This window comes from Microtus pennsylvanicus, chromosome 15 (genome assembly GCF_037038515.1).
Source record: "Microtus pennsylvanicus isolate mMicPen1 chromosome 15, mMicPen1.hap1, whole genome shotgun sequence".
Classification (NCBI taxonomy): Eukaryota; Metazoa; Chordata; class Mammalia; order Rodentia; family Cricetidae; genus Microtus; species Microtus pennsylvanicus.
In genome coordinates this window covers 22680868-22704937 of record NC_134593.1, presented here as the reverse complement: position 1 = coordinate 22704937, position 24070 = coordinate 22680868, and the positions used below count along the sequence as shown (strand labels likewise).

The 24070-nt window shown below is 41.5% G+C and overlaps 1 protein-coding gene across 1 annotated transcript in view; it reads right to left on the bottom strand.

Moving 5' to 3' along the window:
* The window catches only part of Wdfy2 (WD repeat and FYVE domain containing 2), a 136198-nt gene that overhangs the window by 35256 nt on the left and 76872 nt on the right, over nt 1–24070 (bottom strand). Inside the window, exons 4-5 of the mRNA XM_075948972.1 lie at nt 10179–10233; nt 246–396 (exon numbers count right to left, since the gene is read on the bottom strand). Of these exons, the coding sequence (XP_075805087.1) occupies nt 246–396; nt 10179–10233 (206 nt within the window). The remainder of the gene's footprint in view (nt 1–245; nt 397–10178; nt 10234–24070) is intronic.

Below are 24070 nucleotides of genomic sequence, written 5' to 3'. Positions count from 1 at the left end.
CACCTGAGGACCACACTGTGGACTGTGTCCTGTCTGTCAGAACTCTGTCATAGCAGTCAGCAGGCCTGTTACCTTACTTCACCCCATTTATGTGGGAACCCCCCCAATACCTTGTACCTTAAGAAGGTCTCTGAGCATCTTTTTCACACAAGGAAAAACAGTAAGTAAATAAAAAATAGAAAACAATGCACATATCCCAAATTTCTATGCATCAAAGAGAAAGGGATTTGCTCAGCAAAGGATACTGCAGGCCCGAGGCCACAGCACTGGTGCGGTAACATCCCAGGCGCTGCCCACTCTCAGAGCAGTGCCAGGCGAACTGCTTGTCCTGCCCAGTGCTCAGCACCCACTCCAGCTCCAGAACAAACAGGACCATCGTCACTCTGCTCTGATGTGCTGAAAAAAATTAAAAGATGAGAAAATGATAAAGAAAGCATCCTGAAGAAAATGGGAAAATGCAGCCCACTGTTAGATCCTTTCCCCATCCCAGAAGAGGCTGAAGGACACAGCCACCAGGGACAGGACTTTCTTTTCTTCTTTAAAAAAACGATCTCTTCACATCCTTGCTTGTGTTCATCCAAGAATTACTTCCTCAGAGAGCTCCCTTCCCCAAAGCTTGGCCAAGCATACTAGGGCTATTGGATCAGTGTGACCACAAGACACATTAGGAACGATATTTACAACACACTGGTCAGTTTATGTGCACTTCCCCCAAAGGAAAGGTATATTATTTTGTTGGTGGTGGTGAAATCCGATTTTTAAACTCCTAACAAAGTTTTCTGTCAGAACCAAAAGCTTGGAGAATAATTACAAAACAGGGATGGCAGCCGTTGAAGGAAAATGGCCCCCAACAGTTTCATCTATTTGAATGCTGGCTCTTCAGTTGGTGGAAATGTCTGGGAAGGAGTCAGAGATGTGGCCTTGTTGGAGGAGGTGTGTCATTGGGGATAGGTTTTGATATTTCCAAAGACTCAGGCCATTCCCAGTGTGGAATCTCTCTCTTTCTTGCTTGTGGATCAACAGGGGATCTCTCAGACTGTTACTGCTTCCTTGTCTCTGCTTTGCCATCAGGGACTTTCCCTCTCAAACTATACGCCCCAATACGCCTTCTTTTATAAATTGACTTGGTCATAGTGTTTCACCACAGCAACAGAAAAAGTAACTACAATAAGAATGAAATACCTGTTTTGCAGAACTCTGTACATGAGAGAAAAAAAAAAATCCCATGGTTACTTTATACAACAGCAACCCTATCAGACGAATTTTTGCATCACACAACTTCAGAGTGAGAAGAGACTGCTCATACCTCTAGCCCTCTCTCTGTTGCTCACCTGGGCAAACAGGGCAGTGAAGCTCAGTGGTTTGGCTAAGGTCTCATGGTTCTCAGTTACTAAATAAGCTCAGGCAGGAAGAGTGAGTTCTGTTTTCTTGCTATGTGATGCCAGGCAATGGAACACGGTTAAAGAATGAACAAAGACACACTCTGCAGCCTGGCTAGTGGTCTGGTGGGCCGGGAGTACACTCTTGAGTATGGTGAGGTGTAGATTTTCCACCTGATTACCAAGCAGCGTCAGACAGTGTGGGTGGCTGTCTGCAGCCCACTGCAGCAAAACCATCTGCCAACTTCAGGGTGTTTAACACATTCATTTAGTCACTGTGGAGAATGAGAGTGGAGTGTCTGAATCTCTCTCTCTCTCTCCCTCTCTCTCGTCTGTCTTACACACACACACACACACACACACACACACACACACACACACACACACACCACACCAAAGTAAACCTTAATTTCTATGGCAAAGTCAGTTCTTTTAGTGTCTGGCTGGCTGTCAGTGGAAAAGCAAACCAAATCTCAAAAACGCAAAACAGTCTAAAAAGAAAGAACTCTTACTCAGAAGAAAGCCCTTTGAAGGCAGATAGTTATCTCTACACTTCAGAAACTCATAGGAAAATCTGGGCTTGACACCTGGCTTTGTGAAGAGAAACCGGGCAGAGAAGGATCCTAGTCTTAGCAGGGGAGCAAGCTTTCTCAGCGTCAGGCCATCCGGATCTGCAGGCAGCGCCTCACCACGCTGAAGTGCTTTTCTCTTCCCTGGGGTTTCGGAGCTGTAATCACGATTTCACCAAATGCTTTTCCTGTGTTGCCTTTTCCCACCCTGGTGGTGGTGTTGGGGGTAGAAAAGAGCCCTGTGCAGGCCAGGAGAGCTGTCTACTACTGCACTACATCCCCAGCCCTTTCCTGCACTGACATATACCGTAGGGTTTTTCTCCTTTGACTTGTTGATGTGAGGGACTATCCTGATTTTTGGTTGAACAGCTCTGCGTAGCTGTAATAACTCTTCCTGGGTCATGCTGGAAAACTCATTTATGTATCGGTGTACTTGGACTATTCTTTACACTTGTCCTTTCTTGTACTACAGAAAGAAAGTAATATCTTTGGTACTGGTATCAGCTATCAATGGTTGATTTTTAAAAATGAATTTACTGAGACAAAACTCACTACACTTCTGACCTTTTTAGAGATCAGCAATTCCTTGGCTGATAGCATATTCATATTACATGATCATCACCACCTACTTCCGGAGTATTTCCCTCACCCCTAAACAATTCAATTCTCCTTTTCCCTGACTTGAGTCAATATACTTTCGGTCTCTATTGAGTCTCCTATTCTTGACACTTCACATAAATGTAGTCATATGATGTGGCTTTTGTGTCTGACTTCTTCCACTAAGTATGTTTTTAAGTTCACGTTACAGCATGTATTATCACCATTCCATTCTGTTAGACAGACAGACAGACAGACAGACAGACACACACACACACACACACACACACACACACACACACACACAAAAGCTCCATTCATCCACTAATAAGAGCCAGGATTATTATAGTGTTTCTAAAAATCTGTTTACACATCCTGAATCAATACATTTTATTTTCAATTCTAGTCATACAGGGGTGAGTAAAAACACTGTGTCACAAGATAACTATTTTAACTCTTTGAAAAATTGATGGAAGATCTTTCAAAGAGACTATGTCATGTCATATTCCCATCATCAACTCTAGTCTATCCACATTACTTTCAAAGCTGTTTTACTTGAGATAGGTTCTCCTTATACAGCCCAGACAGACCTTGAACTCACAATTCTCTTGCCTTAGGTATGTGTCATCAAGCATAGAGTAATTTTTTCCAAAGGAATTCATATCTACTGACATAGTCAACTATGCTTCAGACACATTAACAGGCAATTCATAAATAAAATCTCTCTAAAAACTTTTATAGAAAATGACATATAATTTACCATTTTAACCACTTTCAGACATGCATTCTGTAGAACTAAAAACATTCACATTAACATACTAGAACTTTCACATCTTTTCAAACATAAACCCTGAGCCCATTAAACACTAGTTTGCAACTTCCCTTGCTCCCCTGCGCATCATAACTACCATTTCATCTCCATCTCCACAGCATTGACTGTAGTAAGTACCACACATACATGGATTCCTTCAAAATATGTTCATTTGGGACAGGCATTCGCTATGTTGGAGCATGCTGGCGTTCCTTCCTTCTGAAGGCTCTGTCATATGTGAAATATATGTGATATATATGTGATATATATATATAGCTTATCATTCCACTCCATTCCTGATGCACTCTAGTGGCTTTACACTGGGCTTACTGTGATCATACTGCCATGAAAACGGGCACACGACTATTTGTCCGAGTTTTACTTCCCTTATTTGGGGAACACAGCACTGAGTTTTTGTGGTTTCAATTGTTGAGACAGGATCTCTCTGTCTAGCTGGGACTGTCCTGGAACTTTCAAAGTAGATCAGGCTGGCCCTGAATTCAGAGATCCACCTGCCTCTACCTCCCAAGTGCTGGGATTTAAGGTGTGCGCCACCACCGACCAGTTGCCACTTAGTTTTTCGTGTGAATCCAGCACTACATTCCTGAGACAGACATCACCTGACCATACAGTATTCTTTTGTGCATATTTCTGCATGTCGTAAAATTCAGGGCTGTAGCATCTGTTTGTATGGAGAATGGCATCCTCGTTTTCTCATATTCATTTGTGGAACATTAGTATCAGGAAATACTGATTTCCTGCAATAGATTGGGAAGTCTTTCATTCCTCAATTTCCAAAAGAGTCCCTGTAGCTTCACATATTTTCTTCCTTAATGTTTCATAAAACATAATCAGTAAAACCATCTGGTGTAGGAGTATAGAGGAAATGGAAGAAGGGAGCTTTTGCTCTTTGTCTGCTTGCTCTCTCTTGCTAGCAAGTCCATTCCTTACTGCTACTAGTGACTTCTTCTTCAGGACTCTGCCACAGACTGAAGACTGCTGGGACATCAAGTATCATGGACTGGACAACCCACTGAAATCTTGGAACTTTCATTGGTACAACCGCTATTAGCAAGCTGGACCACAGCCTGTAAGTCATTCTGATAAATCCCCTTTCTCTACATATGTATATATTTTTCTCCCTTTTCCCCCAATGGCATAAACCTTGCTTCTTTTATGACGCCAATGTTTGAGCTGTCTGTCTAGAGAGATTCATTTTCTCAGTGCTGCCCCTCTAGAGCAGTTGTTCTCAACCTGTGGGTCATGATCCCTTTGGAGGGCAAATGACCCTTTCACAGGGGTCATCTAAGACCATCAGAAAACACATGTTTACATTACAATTCAAAACAGTAACACAATTACAGTTATGAAGTACCAACAAAAGTAATTTTATGGTTGGGGGTCACTGCATGAGGAACTGTATTAAAGGGTCACAACATTATAAAGGTTGAGAACCCCTGCTGTAGAGAGCCATCACTAATAAAAGTTTTCTTTAAGGGGAGGTTTTAAACTAAAGTCAACTTCTTCTTATACATATAGAGCTATTAGGACCATCTATTTCTTCTTGAGTGACCTGCAGTGCAGTTTGTGACTTTCAAAGACCTGTTGACTTTATTTGTTCTTTATATCAATGCACATCAATATAGTATTCACACACGCAGCCTCTGGATGAGTGTCAGGTCACAGTGCTCAAGGCATGTTACCACCCTGTGCACACTGGAGCCTTTGGAAGAGAGTCAGGTAGCTCTTTCCTGACACTGACAATTTCCAGTGTTTCCCCTTGCTAGTCTAGCTAGAAGTTTATCACTCAGGAAACAGCCTTTGATGATGCAGGCTTCTCTGTCCTATCTGCTTTACAACTCATGAACTAATCTGTCTTCCCTCCCCTCTGGGTAGCTTTAGGTTTCTTGTTCCTTTCCTTTTTCCTCCCAAAGCAGTAAACCAAGGTCACTGATTTGAGACCTTGCTTCTATTCTGATGCCAATGTTTGAGCTGTCAGTCTTCCTTCAGATGCTGCTGCAGCTGTATCCTATAAATACTGCTATCCTTGTTTTCATTTTTATTCAGTTCATGTTATTTATGCTTTGTGGTTTCTCCTTTAACCCATGGATTATTCAGAATTGTATTATTTACCTTCCAAATATTTTAGGATTTTCCAAGAATCTATATTCATCGTCAAATTTAACTTTAATTTCATTCTTAGAAAATATCTAAATCCTTCAAAACTTATCAAGACTTGCTTTATGGTTTTAATCCTAGCAGAAGTTCTGTGTGCAGTTTGAAATCGGGCATATTCTGTTTCAGTTGAACAGAATTTCTATAGGTGACCACTGGGAAAGGCACTGAACTGTCCCTGACAACCTTCTGCATGTCTGTTCTATCAGTTACCGGGAAGAGAATGTTAATTTCTGACTACAACTGTGTGTGTGGCCATTTGTCCCTACAGTTTCATTGTTACCCTTTATCTCAAAGCTATGCTAGTAACATACAAAAAGACTCATTATGGCCTTCTGCTGGACTCGCTCTTTAATTTTGATCTGAAATCTGCTTTGACATTAATAAAGTTACCTGAGCTTCATTTTGGTTAGTGTTCTCGTAGTATGACTTCTACCTTTCTACCATCAACTTGCTTCTCAAATGACTAACAGTGTCTTATCTACAGGTTACATTTGAATCTCAAATCCTCACTCAACAGACTTGATTAAAAGTTGACGACTTTTAGTCACTAGTTTTACCTTATTTATATTTAATGTATTATTGATATTTTAGGTTTAAACCTATCCCCTTTCTATTCTCTTTTTTCCATTTTCTTTCTCCATTTTTCTCTTACTTTGGCCTTTGTTTTTAGGCACTGAAATAATTTTACATTCTATTTTATTTCATTGGTTACTAGCTGTTTGTCATAGTAACAGTTGTTTATGGGAAAGAGTATGTATCTCTAATTCACCAGTTTTCATGTTTGGCATAACAACTTTACAACAGCATATTTCTATTTTTCTACTTTCTACTTTTTAAAATATCATTACACACATTAATTTCATATCTGACACCAATTCTATGCTGTTGTTAGTGAATATCTTTTAAAGAGACTGCACTGCAGCGAGCCTTTTGTTGTTCTCAGTCTTGGAGTAGATGCATATTTCCCATTGACATTATTTTCTTCCTGAAGATTTTCCGTTGACATTTCCTCTAGTGGAGGTTTATACAAAATTAATTCTTTGGATTCTTTATGACTGAAAAAGCTTTAATTTAATTTTTATTTTTGAAAGATACCTTTTCAGAGTATAGAATTCTATTTTTAACAATTCCTTCATACTTTAAACATACTGCTCTATTGACATCAAATCTACCACTAGCTTAATAATTTATGGTCTAATCTACTTCCCCACTGGTTTTTAGAATTTCAATGGTATTTTCATGTTTTTAAAAATATGACTTTTAGCCAGGTGTGCTAGTACACGCCTTTAATCCCAGGACTCCAGAAGCAGAGGCAAAGGCAGATGGATCTCCGTGAGTTCAAGGCCAACCTAGTCTACAAAATGAGTTCCAGAACAGGCAGGACTGTTACACAGACAAGTCCCCCACACAAAGACTTTTAATCACAGTGTTTTTGTTTTGTTAGCTCCTAGTTTCTATGCCTTTTTAAAAAATATATTTATTTTTAATTTATGTGTTTGAATGTTTTGTCTGCATGTAAAATCACCATATGGGTCAAGGCCTACAGAGGCCAGAGAAGGCAGTGTATCCCCAGGAACTGGAGTTACAGACAGCTACAGTTACCACCACACAGGTACTGGGAACCAAACCTGGGTCTTCTCAAAGCACACCAGGTGCTCTTAACCAGTTAACCATCTCTCCAGCTCCTACCTTGATTTTTTTGTTTATCTCTTCTGTTTGGTTTTGAGACAGGCTCTCACTCACTACGTAGCCCACATTGACTGCCCTAGACTGAGAGAGTGGGCATATGCCACCACGCTTAGCTTTAGTTTTCTTTAAAAATTTAAAAAGCGATGTTACAATCTCTTTCAGACTACTGATCATGTTCCAGCGTTGTTGGCAGTCTAAGTTTTCTGTTCGTCATCTCTGCTAACACATATCTGTGGTGGATTCATGTACTTCTGTAATACTTTTAAAGGTAAAAGTCACTCTTATGCAGTCCTTCTGCTTGTCCGTTCCGTAGTGCTGGAGCTCAGTTCCAGGACCTTGTGTGTACTGAGCGAATGCTCTGCCACTGACCTACATACAGCCTTGGTTAGTCCAGCTGTTCTTGTTCAGCAATTTGTCTTAAAGAGGTCTGCATTTATTTCTGGTGGTGCTTGGGAATATCATGATCAATAGCTACTTTTATGATCATTTTGTAAAACATAGAACTTCTAGCTCTATATAATTGTTTTAGATTTATAATTTGTGAGCAGGATTTTTCAGATAGGGTTTGACTTATCATAGGAGATTTTTCTCATCTACAGAGAGTTGAGATCAGAATAAATACCCTATTGTCTCCTGGGCCAATGAATGGAGGATTTCCACCCCTTCCTTTTCACAAGGATATGATCCTTTGCAGACTTTCTATGGAAATCTCAGTTCCAATTTTTCATCTTACTCAGGCTTCAGGCTGTACCTCGTGCTGCTAAGGGCATGAGTCACATACAGCCTCTCTGTCTCCATGGGAGAGCTGCAAAGTCAGCGCATGTGCATACACAGCCCTCCGGGATATAGTTTTCTCTCTGCTCTGGAACACGGGAAAGTTTGATTTTCTCATAAACTTAACATTGAATTAAAGGAAACAACGAAAACACAGTATTTTACCATTGGCTCTGGGTGTTTGGGAAGAAGGCATCCACAGGAGTCTGGGTGTTGAGTTTTGTAATTATGTGATTGAAAGCACGTGAACTTTGCTAGAAAACCTGCCACGGAAGAGCGTGAGAACAACAGCTCCTAATGGTGGGCATGTCAGATGCGCATCTAGCAGACTCATCAGTATATTTAACAAAGATGCAAGAGAAAAAAAATACAAAATTTAAAGGGAGTTAATACACGTAATGACACCGGGAACATATGCACTAACAACTGTATCTATGTAAGGACACTGGAACATCTTGCTCAGCTGAGCGGACAGGCTAAATGAGATGATAAGTAACAGATTGGGAAGTCCAAGGTTTGGCATAAAAACAAAAATGAAAGTCCCAAAACATAGGATTCAGCCTAAAAACAACCCATGAGAATACCGATTATTCCCTACCCCCCACGAGCACAGGGTAGAAAACGGCTGCCAGAACTCTCTTAGAAGAGTGCCCAGGAGGGAGGGGAAGTAGGACGTGCCCAGCAGAGAACACGCACGTGCTATCATCTTCTGTCGTGTAACAAACTATCCTGGAGCATTCTAGTATCTCAGAGTTTCTGTGGGTCATAATGCTAGTACAGCTTAGCTGGATGCCGAATCCTGGAGTTTCCTAGGAGAAAATCAGAGCGTGGGGGCCTCAAGAGAAAACTTGACAGAGGGAGGGCTGAGCTCTCACGGCTCCAGTTCCGGGACTGCTGCTTCCTAGATCCCTAGCACACAGGCTTCTCTACAAGATAGCTCCCCTCATTACACATGCAAACCAGGGAACAGGAAGGTGTCACGCATGCCCAGTCTCTGCACATAATCTTGGGAGTGGTCTCTATCTCGTCCCATGTTCTAAGTCCATCTCACACTTAATGGGGGTGAGAGACTGATCATTAGGAACGATGCCAAAAGTTACATGAGACATCATGTCATATTTGAAAAAGATCTTAATGGTACAACATGAGACCTCAAATCTGTAAGACAGTCAAACATGTTTTTCGAGAAGAAAAGTTCAGACCATAAACAGTTGGGACATAGAATACTTATGTTAGAGAAGCGAAAGAACACTGGAGGAAAAGTACTTGACTTTCCACAGCTGTTTAAAACAAGCCAAAGGCTGTCATGAGAAGAAGGCGGTACTCGATTTCTGTTGTTCTAACAAACTTAGCAAAACCTGGAAGGGCACAATCTATTACAGCTCACATAAGCTGCTTAGAGATGGACACCATACACGTCTGTTCAATATTATTATTACACTCCCGAGCTAACAGAACATAGGAGGTACTCAGTAAATATTTCATTAGTGATGCATGAAAAACAACTAAGGAATAAATCCACAGGGAAAGAAATTTAACTCTAAATATTAAAGAATGCAATGTCTAGAACCTCCCAAACTCATGATAGCATAGTGTCTTTGGAGGTCATGGATGTGATGCTGGGTGAACACAAAGAATGAATGAGGTCAGGATATCTGGATAAAATGACATCTGGGTCTTAAAGGCCTACTGCTCTGATTACATGATACTGTTAGTCTGAAAACAGGCTCCTTCCAGACACTACTCCTGGCAGACAGAATGAATCTGGCCAATAAGACAATGCTGAAAATGCAATAGAAACGTAACCCACCTCCCACCCCATCCCTCACATGTCAAAGCGTTTCCCCAAACATAAAATGAGGTTCATCTGGAGCAACCTGAGGCTGACTCCACTTTTCCTGAGCTTGCTGTACCACTCCAGGAAGCATGGTATAGAAAGACAAAGTTATGGGTGTGGCAGTCACCCTGACCTACTCTGGGCTGTGCTTGACCTCTGTAGAACAAGGCTTGCGAGAAACCCAGGCTCTTCAGGCCTCAGCAACTTAGTTCACAACTAAGATAATACTGACCTTACAGGGTTTCTCTTTTTGTTATCCCATGTAATTGGAGTGTTCTTAGAGAGAGTGAAAACTACCCAGAAATAGTTTTAGAGCCAGCTAAAAACAGTGCTCCGACTCCTACCTGGATAGTTCTTCACAGGCGTCATCTTGTTATAATCTTCAGACAAAATAAATTCCTACAAGACAAAAGAAAACCATAAGGCAAAAGGATTTTTTTCTTGAGATTTTATTTATTTTTATTTTATGTGTATGGGTGTTTGGCCTGCACAGATGTCTGCACACCACATACACACAGTGCCCTTGGAGGCCAGAAGAGGGAGTCGGGTCCTCTGGAACTAGAGCTACAGACGGTTGTTTGCTGTCATGGGGGTGCTGGAAATTGAACCCAGGTCGTCTGGAAGGACAGCCAGGCTGAAGTGGAGTCATCTTCAGGCCCCCAAGCAAAAATAAACTATTTAATGAGCAATTATGCTTTGGTAAACAGACTGCATAACAGAATGTATGTTATGTAACATTAACATTAGTTAAACATGTAACATTAGTGGCTTGTCAATCAACTTGACATGTGTGACTCTCTCCAACAGTAGCCCAAACTCACATGAGATCATGTTCCGAGTTAGGGTTCTGGTCAATGCCAATCCTAACTGGATTCAAAGTCTCACCAGCGTCACAGCAAACACTGAAAGACCGTAGCAGTGAGCAACTAGGCAACAGTTCTCTACTGAGAAATACTGTTAGCATTAGCAATTCACTTTCCCTTATAACAAGCTCCCTGTGGCTGTTCCTGCTCATTCCCTGTGTGTCTAGGGGCACAATGAGCTGTCACCATGTCTGCCAGTGTGTGGAAGGCACCCCCAAAGTTAATGAGCCGAGTCTGGACAACAGAAGCCGTGAAGACATTAGTTTCTACACAGCACACCTGTGGGAACACACGAAAGGGTCGCACCTAAGCACCCCTGCAGTTGCTGATGCCAGTGTGGACTCCAACCTGGTATTTACAAGGCCTGGCCAAGGGCTGAGCTCTTCCGCTTTCTCAAATGCAAACACCCACATATCTCTGAAGGTGAACTGCTGAGCAGGGGTGGAGGAACAGCATGAAATAAAGCAGGGCTTTATTCTGGCCTTACGACAGAACAATGAAGCTTTTCACAACAGCTGGAAACATCTAGAATTTTTCTCTGATGACTGACAAAGCTGGTGGGAGGACAGACATGGACATTCCTTTCTTGCTATTAGGTGTTTACTGAGTTCACATAGATTATGTCATTTTTTAGGTGAAAATACTGTATTATTTTTGTGACAGATGCCACAAAGGTAAAGTAGGGTAGCACGACAGAATATACTAGTTTCTTTGGTTCTGCTTTTCTGCCATAGGCCCTTCTATAAAGGGAACCTCTTTATGTTTTTCTTGGGAAAAACATTACTCAACTTGCCAGGTTTTTGCAGTTATTGTTGTTGTTTTTCGAGACAAGACTTCTCTGTGAAACAACAGCACTGACTGTCCTGGAACTCACTCTATAGACCAGGCTGGCCTCAAACTCACAGAGATCTGCTTGCCTCTGCCTCCTGAGTGCTGGGATTCGGCTTCTTCAACTTGCCAGTTTAACCTCATAACCATGAATCCTTCACGGAGTGGCACCATATCTACTCATTTCTGAAGGGCTCAACTCAGTGTGACAGATAAAGTTGAAAGGAAATATACAGCTCCCCTCTGAGGAACTGACAGACGATCTCTCCAGAGTCTCCAAGACAGACAGAGAGAACGTGTCTGCTGTAAACACAACTGATAACTGGGCAAATCTGGTTAGTTCATATTAAATATACTGAAATAGCTCATCGTCCTAAGCAAAGACTGCAGTTTTTCTTGGAAAAAGGCAAAGCATACAATAAAACAATTTGATGCAACTTTCCACTTAGGATTTAAGAAATGTATACAAAATAGAAAACTACACGTTTATTTTGTACTAGTAATTTCAAAAAATATTTTCTTCCACTGATAATAACATGTAGACAAGGAAAATTTGGGGGTGATCCTGTCACTTTATATATATACTATGGAAACCACATGCTAGTCTAAATATACAAAAGATAAATATTTAAAGGTCCTTTTGTGAGATCATTTCTTTGATATAAGTATTATTGAAAGTATATCTATTATACTTGTATTATACAGCTTAATAATGAAATCTATAATAAAATGCAAGGTAAAAATAAATTGGTGATGCTTTTTCAATATTAACAAATTAAACAGTCATCCTTTACTCACCAACTGCATTCTTTTTCTAATGAGTTCACAGGATGCTGTACTGTTCGGAGGGTGTGTTATATGACGGGATATGTCTAATGATACTAATAGATTATTGACCAGTCAGAATTTTATATATATCTAATATATTACTACTCACAAAAATCTAATGTGACATTCTGGCTAAAGCTCACATTTATTTCCTTTAGGATTGACCAGTCAAAATTAGATTACATACACTTTAAATTATTTTGGAAAAAACATACTTCCATTCTACTGTCTACTATCACCTAATTAATTTTAATGCATCTTACAGAACATTAAACAGGCAGAGGTGCACAATGGAGGAGTTAGTGACTGCATTTCAATCTTCCTTTATAAGCAAACAGACTTAGACCATTTGGTGTGTACCAATAAACCTTATTTAAAAATATAAACACTTTTGTAAACATACACAGAGAATAAAAATACACATTTATGGATTTTGTTATTAGGTTGTATAAAAATAAGATAACAGCTACTTTCCCTTAATACATATCAGAGCTATCTTTCCAGGAATCACTTTATTTAACTTACTCTTTTTGGTGACCCCACAAAACTCTATAAAATGGGTATACCATTTGTTTTTCAAGTCCTGCCCTTTTTAAACGGTAACGTTAGGTATCTGCTATTTTTCACTGTTATAAAACAGCATGCATGTCCATATGACATGATGCACACAGAAGATTGCTGACTCCATCACACTCTGCATGAAACTTAACAGCACCCAGCCCCTACCTTCACATCACAGTGACTACTCACTTCCACCAACAGATATGTTCACCTTTTCACTAATGTGCAAGAAAGCGCATCTCGCTGTGGTTTAATATACACGAATGTTCATGTATATGGGACTATTTTCTTTTCTTTCTTTCCTTTTTTTGGGGGGGGGGCTTTCATTTTTCTGTATAAATTTCTATTTAGATTTTGCTTTAGACTTTTTTATTGCGCCCCCCCCAAACCCTAAGACAAAACAAACGAACGAACAGCTGACTCTGAAGGAAAGTCTGCAATTGATGCTAGATCTGGGTGTGAAGTCTCAGCAACACAAGCAAAGGCCCAACAAAAGAGAAATCAAGAAAGATGCTGGCACATCACCACCAAGCTGGCCCGAGTCTCAGAGAAATCCAGCTGGTCTCCAGGACACAGGAAGTTGTTGGCTGGACAGACAAAAATAAGGACACAGGAGGGAGGGGATTTCCCTGCAGCTTTCTCCATCTCCCTTTGGACTGTAATACTAGCTCTGCAGGCCTTCAGCTTCCCCTACCCACTGGGAAATAGCGTAACCTAGCCCCATCTGCAGCCTGGAGAACTCATGTCTCCTAACTAGCAGAACAGTGTTTCTAGATGTGAGAAAGTGGCAGAGGAACCAGGCCCTCTGGGCTTTGGTTAAGACTGTAACAGTAAACCCAGCAGATCTGGATAATAGTAACTTAACTCCCGAGACAATGAACACAGTGTGACCCCTGCCATTTTATATTCTGTAATATTCTTACTGAAGTATAGAAAGGTTCTGACTACCAGACTTTGTAACCCACTGTCTAATAAGTAAAACCTTTCCCTTTCCCAATATCCTGCCCTTGAACTTTACTTACTGGGTCTTTTGCATTGATAAATCATTGATAAACAAAAAGCAACTGTGATATCCTGAGTTGAAATTGCACTTGGGGGGAGTTTTGAAGCAGGGTCACAAGTAGCCCAGGCTAGCCTTAAACTCCCTATGTGACCCAGAGAGCTGGGACTGCATGTTTGCACCATCATCCCACTTACAAAGTGCTGCAGGTGGAAGCCAGGCCCTCATGCACGCTAGGTGCGCGCACTCTGCCAACTGGGCTATATCCTCAGCACTATAATTTTAAAGTTTGGTTTATAAAAATAACTTCAATTGAAATGTCTTCCATGAGGAATTACACTCAGATCTTTCTATTTAATCTCTTTAACTAGTTTGAGCAGTTTTGAACATCTGCAACCAGTGTTTTGCTTTCCTTTGTCTTTCAATTTCTCTTAAAACCAAGCCTAGCAAAATTAGTCAATCAGATGGTAAAATTACTTTAATTGGGCTATGGTATTTTTTAAAGTTGTTAACATGTCCTGTCATTTTTAAAAGTATTAAAAAGTCCACGTTTGCCTAGACACATGCCAATCACAACACTGCTGAATGCTTCACAAGAACTGTTGCCACTTTTTATTTGCATTTGAAATACATCTGTCAAATACACCACGGCTTTTGTTTGGTAATATCGAGTTCCCTCAACTATTCCCATTTGTTAATAAGTTTTTGTCAGTCTAAGCACAGTAGGTAGTATAGTGTGTTTTTCACTGGAATAAACATACCATTTTGGTTTCTGGTCATCCTTAGGATCCTACACATCAAAAGTTCTTGATAGTGTCGAGTCATTCTGTCTCTCTCTTCTGGTGTGACCAGTCAAGGGATATTACACAGTTCTAAGCACTGTCCACCACCTCACTTGCTTTGTAAGGATCAATGAGACAGATCTGTAAGAATCCTGATGATGAAACCACAGTACCTTACACATTAAAACATCTACTGGGTAGCAAGATGGTCCAGCAGCAAAAGCCCCTGCCATGCATGGCTGGTGAGCTTAGTTTATAACACAGAATTCATGTTAAATAAAAAGAGAAAATCAATTCTACAAAATTGCCCTCAGCATGTATGTAACCCTCCCCTCAAACACATATCAGACACACAATAATAAATAATTTTTAAATTAAGTTTCTTGCATTATTTGAAAGCCTGCCAACAATCTCTCTTCTTAAAATCTAACACCACCTCACAAATTAAAAATAGAATCTAAAATTAGGTCATTAGCTACCAACTGTTTGTTAAGTGTGTGGTGTACCAAAGACATTCTGACTGAAGGCACGATAAGTCTACTTTTATCAAGAAAACAAAACTATAGTTACATGCCAGAAGAAGGTTTTATTCTCAGAAAAATAAACAAAACAGTCACCAAGGTCACACCCAAATAAAGAACTCAGCCCTCATTAATAAAGAATGAAGGGGAAAATAATGGCTTATGCTTCATTACCTAGCAAAAGGTCACAAAGAAGTCCCCAAATTTAAAACAAGGTGTGTGCTGCACAAGTCATTCCTGAAAGGAGGAGAGACATACAACAAGAGTTTGATAAGCTGGTCCTTGCCACTGACTTGGGGTGCTTCTTCTTCATCTATGACCTTAATTGAGGTTTGATTTGTGTGTGGTACCCCACACTTCTCTCATGCTCCTTCCCTGTGCTTTCCGTTTTGATTTCTAGTTTGTCTGGCCCCTCCCCTTTCTCTTCAAGTCCTAACCTGCCTTCTGCTTGAGTCACTCGACTTGTTGCTTTCCTTTAGGTTTCCAGTTGAGCTACTTGGGTTTTTCAGCTCCAGTCCCATCTTTGTGTCAGCCTGGGTCCTTGTCGATGTTTCTATCTCATTATTGAATCGCACTCTCAAGTTCTGGGCTGTCTCTCACTTCCATTAGTCTTATGTTTGTGTTTTCTCGGGCATCGCTCAGGTATTTATTCTTAAATTTTCCCCCTTATTTTCACTGAGCTGCTTGTATCTTCTTTAAATTCCTTCAACCTTTTTTTTAAAATGAAGTTTATGATGGTTCTTTTAAATTCTGTGTCCTGGGTTCATCTAGGTAATTCTCATTGGCAAGCATTTCTACAGGACTAGTGGATTTTGGAAGTGAAATATTGGCTTGATGTTTCATATTGTTTATATTTTTGTGATGAGACCTGAGTACGTGGACTTCTTTTGTTAGTTCTAGGTTTGATACAGACAGAATAATTGGGGCATAAGAGAGGATGTATGAGCAGGTTAGACCTAGAAGCTGGAAACAGCTTAGGTGGAATGAAGTCTGGTGGGTTGGTGTGCAGTTGTGTGCCCTGGCCCAAGGTTGGAATAGGGGTTAGATCTGGCTGGGTGGAGTACCTGGACGTGGTATGGGATGGACAGGCAGGTTGGAAGACAGGCAGGAAAGGTCCTGTCTGAAGCCTGGAAGTTGGTTGTGGCAGAGGCAGAGATGCTAGTCTAGACTGGGGCAGTGGATATGGGTACCATGCAAGCTCCAAAGAAGGGAAGTAATCAACAGTTCTGCCCAGCCCACCATGAACCCCAACAATGACAAGCATAGCTTGATAGCCCTGAGGGTGCAGCAGGGGCACATGTGATAATGTGTCCACATGAGCTCATCACTGATCATAAACACACCACTCTGGAGGGAGATGTTGATGGGAGTGTGAGAGGGACGCCAGGGGCACGGGTGAACCTCTACCCCTTCATCTCTACATCAGAACAGTAAGCAAGAAGTCCACAAATAAAACTTCAAATCCTAGAATAATAATGCCAAAAGTGATCTTCTAACTTGAGAATCTTTTTATTAAAGCTTGAGAGAAAAGCAACAGGGCAGGTAAGCTGAAACCCCCAACACTTGCTGGGAGGAGGGAGAGGGAAAAGAATTAAGGATTCTGCTTTAGGCAAGTAGGTGCTGGAAAGGGAGGGTCTTTGGAGGAGCAATGAGGAAGCCATGCTGTTAAGGAGAGCATGTGTTGGCTCTAGGCGGGTATTCAAAAAGGACAGAATGAAGGAAAGTTATACTTTTTGAATAAGCACTCAGAAAGGCTGACAGGCTTGGGGTGAGGTCTGCGAGCTGCTCTGGTTAAGCTTCCCCTTCTTAGGCTGCAGTCTGCAGGCTTCACAACAGTACCCTGGAGCTTGCATGCATCTGAAAACTACTCAGGACTCTGAAGGACATTCACTTATGTAGGCTGTATGAATTGATATTTGTTATACTAGAAATAAAACCTGACAAAATATTAAGCCAACTTAATAACAAGTTCATATTGATTAATAAAGTCCATGAAAAGTGGAACTTTTTCAAAACAAAACTTCACGACAATAGTTGTACTGTTTAGCATATTAACAAGTCTCATTAATGTCTGGCTGAAGAGAAGACGGATGGAGCCTCATGCTGCTTCTTCACTCAATCTGTCCATCTGTCACGAGGTCTTACAACTGTCATAAAGTAGCTTCCATTTCGTTGACCTCGGTTTGGGGGTTTGGGGAGTGGCTGGCTTTAGTGATTCAGCTGGCCTGAGGTTTGCTCAGCCCTGACTTCAGACCCTGCTGGCTTGCCTGCGCTGTTCCTGACTGTCTGCAATGATGAAAAGGGGTTCTGCTGCCTACCGTGTATCTTGCACCCAGGAATCGAGAGGCGAGGTGCCCTTTTCTGTGCCTGACAAAGACCCAGGGACCCTTCTGACCAGGGTATTTTAAGAGATGGAGGGAAGGAAGCTTCAAACCCCTCAGCTGTGTAAGAAACCTCTAATCACATTCCTGGCTACTCAGATCAACGGCACACAGATGCAACTGGACTAAGGTAAGAAAAGCGAAGTGGGCGTGTGCAGGAACAGCAGCCGACCATCTTTCCATAGCAAAAGCATCATCTACAAGAAACAGTACAAACTACTTGTCGGGATTTTCACTGTTGCCCAAGGCCCATGTGATGAAGTATTCTTGGTCTCAGGGTATCATTATCCTTAGAACTTTTAGGGGATGGAGCTTAGTGGGAGGAAGTAGTGTGCCCTCCTCTAGGATATTGGGACCCAGTCTCTTCCTGTCTTTTGTGTCCGAGCCACTCTGAAGTAAACAAGGACCTTCTACCATGTGCTCCTATGTGACATACTGTGCCACCACAGGCCCAAGCAATCATAGAAGGAAAATTCTGAACCTGAGAGTCAAAGCAAACCTTCCTTCCCTTTAGGTTAATTAGTGAGTATTTTGTCAGAGTGAAGAAAAACTGTAACACATACTTTTTTCTTATAAATTCTTCCACAAACTTTGGTTCAGACACAAAACAGCAAACTAGAAATTTCAAGATCTCTCTACACCGCTCAGCTGTCTGGCTGTTCCCCAGAGGCTTGCCTGGTGCATGATTTATCATCTACCATCATCTTCTCTCTCAGCAATGTTTTTATGCTTTTCCCACTGCTGAGTGAAAATAAGCCTAGACATTGATGCTTAAGATAGGACAAGGTCAAGAGACAAAGGCTCACACATCTATTCAAGAAACCCAGACCAACTTCTGAGTCAACAACGAATGTCCTTGGAAAGTGTTCAAATAAATGGGAATGTCCATCTCAAGGCCAAAATCACAGACGAGTTACGAGTTACACAAAGAAAGCCCCTGTTCAAGCCCTATTACTCTCATGGTCAGTGAAAGAGAATGGATATTTTAAATAACATTTGGATATAATCAGTTAGGCTGTAATAGTGAGCAGGAAATAATATCAGAACCTACTTTATATAGGTGTCTTAGTTTGCTTTTTGTGGCTGTGCTAAAATATCAGGGCTAAGGCAATTATTTAAAAAGCATTTAATTTGGGACTTAGTTTCAGAGGGTAAGAGTCCATGACCATCACTGAGGGAGCACAGCAGCAAGCAGGCAGCCAGCCAGGCACTAGAGCAGCGTTGCATACATCTTGAGACACAACAGCAAGGCAGAGGAAGCAAACCGGGGTTGGTACCAGCTTTACAAATCTCAAAGCCCGCCTCCAGTGGTGCCCATCCTCCAACAAGGACACACCTCTGAATCCTTTCCAAACAGTTTCACCAACTGGGGACCAAATATTCAAGTACAGGTGGCAATGAGGACCATTCTCACCCAGACCACAAAAGGCTAGCTGCTGATGCTCTAAAAATGGCTCAAAACTTTTGAGAAAATGATTCCAAACACACAAAAAAGCTGCCCCATGGAAGTGAAAACTGTTTCTAAATGATGTCATGATTGCTACAACAAAAACTCAGCAAGACTATTGTTTCCACCTAGGATCCGCTCATGAAAGGCATAGATGTCCTGGGGTTCCAGACTCTGAGGCAGCAAAGAAATGCTCTGTGACCGTGTCCATTCAGACAGAGCAGTTAGTTCTCTATTAATACTAACAGATTTTGGAGGACACAAAATAGTAACATGCTATACAAAAATAAAATTTATTTTCTGTGAGAGCTACTATAAATGAGAGTGACAGATACTAACTTTTTACTATTTAAATAGTCCACCAGCGACTATCTAAAGTAGGAAATATGACTTCTCAATTGGAGATTCAAGGCTTCCCAAAGTCCAATTACATAAAAATGGGTAAAAATAAAGGACACTCAAATAATTTAAAAAGGAACAGAACCCATTACTATGGTTTTACTTTTCCTAGTCAGTGCTGACAATTAGAACAGTCAATGACTTTTGACTCAAACCTCAAGATTAAACAATGTTCACTTCCTGGGTCAGCGAAAACATCATATCCTGCATCTCAAGCTACTTATAGCCAAGGTGTTCATTCTGACTTGCTATGAATCTTTTTATGGCTTTAAGTCCACAGCTCCTTTAGTCCTGAACACTATTTATGAAATAAATATGGACATAAAATATAAGTAACAACAACTAAGTCAAAATTACAAATAAAATCAAGTCTTACTAATAAAACAGCACTCACAAAAAGCAAAGTAGTTTACCAGACCTCTATGACCCCAGAATACAAGAAGGATCACTACATGTGTGAGGTAAGTCTACACAAAGTTCTAGGCAGCCAGAGTTATACCCACACAATCCCATACTCCCTCAAAACCAACAAAAATGGGGGAGGGAATAAGGAAACTAGTCTGAAAATGATAAGCTTACAAAAATAACTTTGAATTCAAAATGATGAATCGTTGTATAAAAAGGAATTCTTTTCAATTTCAGATAAAATAATTGTCAAAAAAGTATAGTTTACCTACTGTTGAAATGAAAACCACTTCTGTCACACAAGGAATTATGACTGGGGAAGGACTGGGAGTCACTCCTAGAACCATCACAACAATTCCACGTATGATTCTCCTCAGCCAACAGTAAATGTACGTAGCCACCTTGTTCACGCCACACAGATGAGGGACAGCAGTGGAGGAGGCACAGTGGTTTCTCCCAGGGACACTAGTAAGCAGGGAGGGAAGACAGGAAGAGAATGGCTTCTGCCCTCCAGAGAAATGGCAACAAACACTGTTTGGAAGAAATGACTAGATTATAGGAATACAAATACAGAGCTAGAGGAATGGCTTAGTTGTTGGAGCGTGTGATACATTTACTCTAGTTTGATCATCTATAAAAAGTATTGGGTGTCTCTCAAATACCTGGAACTCCTGTTCCTGGATATCTGGATCCTCTTCTGGCCTCTGTGGGCACCCATACTCACAGGCACAAATATACACAAACACATAAATAAAACTACATCTTAAAAAATAAAAAATGAGGGTATAAGGAGTGGGAGCTTCTGCATGGAACCAAATATAACTGGCTCGTTCATTTGCTTGTAGCCTAGGTAGTCCTTGAACTCTCAATCCTCCTGCCTCAGTCTACTGCATGTTGGAATCCGAGGCTGTACCTGGCTTGGTTGGGTTTTTATTCATTCAAAAAATATTACTCAGAATTCAATTTCACAATGTTCTCTCTCTCTACAGAGTATGGGAAATATTACTGCATATGTTCCCTGCTTTGAAGGTACTTATGCTAAGAGAAAACAAAGGAACAACACATACTAAATTCTTATTTCTCAGACACTCTCAGTGACTCCATGTATCGTTTTATAAATACAAAAGGACATAAGTGGAATATACATAAATGTTAAGGTGGAAATGTGAATTAAGAACCTTCCAACCACGCTGTGCAGATGGCCTCTCGCTGCTCTGGGTCTCCAGGGCAAGTCTGAAAAGCAGGGAGGTCTGAGAGCAGGGTCAGGGTTGAGGGCTGGCATCTGATTTTAGTGATGAGGCTCCAAATTCCTGGTATGGATGTGAACCACACATATCTGGTATTGGGCAGCAGAATTCTGATAGGCAGATTGACAAGTAGGGGTATAAAAGTACTTTGAACTTCATTCTTCCTGAGTTGTTGAGAACTTACACCCTAAGGAGTGGTAAAATTAAACTATAAATTTGGATATGAGGGAAAAGAGGAAATAAGAGTCAACAAACAACAGGGGGAATCCAGTGGGTTACTGCAATGGGCCACAGCCAAAACTGTAAGGGATAGGAAAAATTTTAAATCTAGTGAACACAGACTAGACAGTTCTGGGGTTGAGGGAAGATGTGCCGTATGTTTCTGGGTGGGGCTCTACATGATGTCATTTAGTAGAGGAACAAGGGACAAAGGGTTAACTCTAAAGTGTTTCTGAGACACCGAGGTTGATGGTCCAGACAGTTTCTGCAGCCAGCCAGAGTATGGGGCTCAGGAGGGCAGCACACAGCACAGTCCCAGGGAGTGGAAGAACAGGACAGTGAAGCTACAGGGAGGAGTAATAAGACAGAGCAGGAATATCACCTCAGAGTGTCAAATGGAAGAATCAGGAGGGACTCGGAGACTTGAAAACCATATTAAATACTGAACCATGAATCCACTCCACATAGCACCCTATAGGCATCCTTCTGGTCCAACCCCAAACAGAAAGCTCAAGGCTAAAGCACCAGCTCCACCCTTTTCTGGGAAGCCCGGTGCTGGCCTTACACTGAGATTCCTCCCACTATCTCTAAAGTAGCTGTGATTACAGACAAGTTAGACTAGCTCTAACGCTTTTGACTTCTCTCTAAAGCAATGGTTACTGATGGGAAAGTCATGCTGGTCTTTGCATCAATGTGGTGAGCAGTTCTCTTCGATCATCTCTGAGATAGTCTAATGCTGCTAGAACATGAAAATGTACAGCACTCCCTGGCAACTGGGAGAACAGCTGTTCCTCCACCTGTAATGCAGAGGAGCTGGAGATGAGTGGTGTGGAGCACATCCACATTCTAGCGTGTTTGTGTGTGTGTGTGTGTGTGTGTGTGTGTGTGTGTGTGTGTGTGTTGGGAGGGAACATAAATGGCAAGAAGAACACGCCTTGGAAAGAAAACCTACCCTAATTACAACACTCTGGATCACTGTACAGCCCAGCACTGAACCCCAGAGACCAGGGCAGACATGACACCATACCCTTATGATGATGTAAGCCCTAATGACTGTCTAGGATCAAAACCAGCTGACAGCCATTCTGCAATGAAAGAATGACTGCTCCCTCCCATATTCTGGCTCTAGTGAGTTCTGAAGCTTCACAGCACAGAACAAGTGTCAGGGGACTCTTTGGAGATATGATCTGTGGTTCTGCTGCTGTCGAGGTCTAGAGAGAGGAATGGCTTCACAGGTGATTAACCACACCAGCTGGGCTGTGAACAGCGACAGGAGAAAACTGGCATGGCTCTAATTTCTCCACGAGATGAACTCCATGTGAAAACTAATGAAGCATCTTATGTCTACAGAGAATATTCTTTTATTTGAGGGGTATAGTAAAGAAAATTGATTCCTATTGTTGAAAACTACTGTAGGAGTCTGGGGAGATGACTCAGCAGGTAACACATGTGTTGTGTTGTGAGATCAGATCCCAGAATCCATGTAAAAGTCAGTGGATGTAGTAGCTCACCTGTAACTCCAGTACAGGATGTAGAGACAGGAAATGCACATTCAACCCTGCCAACAAGTTATTCAGTCAAACAGGTCCAAAACCTTCGTAGAACATTTGAGGAAGATACCCAACATTAATCTCTGTCTTCGTACTCACAGGAGAATGCACACCCGCTCTCACACACAAATATGTGCATATACACTACATCCACTCACCTTGACCTTGGGTCACTCGCTGAACCTGGAGCTCACTGATTTGGCAGTAATAGCTAGCCAGCCAATAATCTCCAAAGATGCTCCTATCTCTGCCTTCCCTACACTAGGATTACAGGGGCATGTCATGACATCTGGCTTTTTATTTAAGTGCTTGGGATTCTAACTCAGTTCCTTGGGCAAGCAATGTTCCAACTGGGCCAACTGCCTAGCCCCTCTACCCTCTTTTTGAGGGTGATGAAGATGAAATGGCAATAACTTAAATACATCTAGAGAAAAATACAGTTTTGGGTGGCTTACATTTTGTAAATTACTGGAGCATTACTGTGATGACTCAGCAAAGACAAAAGATGCTTCTATAAAGGCATTTCTTCCCCGGACATGGCCTCCTAAATTCACTTGACAGGGCTTTTGAAGGTTCATGGATACTGGTTACAAACTGCTGCCGCCGCCAATAACATTGGCAGCAGCTAATATTTATCTGTGCTACGCACAGGCTGTTCTAGGAGTTTTCCATGTGTCATCCTGACACAAACTATACAAAATGAATACAATCACCATTCGCACTGAAGACCGAGGCAGAGAGCAAAGCATCTTGTGATGTGTGACAGAGCAGTAGCAGGAGGAAGAGCTGGGACTAAAGTCAGACAGTTAGATCCAGAGCCTGATCCCGAACCACTGAATGTCAACTCAACAACCTTACATTCATTCATTCATTCATTCATCCATCCATCCATCCATCCATCCATCCATCCATCCATCCATGCATTCATGCATTCATTATCTTACTTATTGGTTCTGAGTATTGACAAAGCATTTAGAGTTGGAGAGTCCTGGGTGCTAGGGAGGCTCAGTCCTTACCCCATGAAAACACATGAAGTGAGAAGTGAGAACTAGACTGCTACGGCGAAATACTGAGAAAGAGGGCACAGCACAAACCAAGGCTGTGTGTGCGGCGAAATACTGAGAAAGAGGGCACAGCACAAACCAAGGCTGTGTGTGCGGTGAAATACTGAGAAAGAGGGCACGGCACAAACCAAGGCTGTGTGT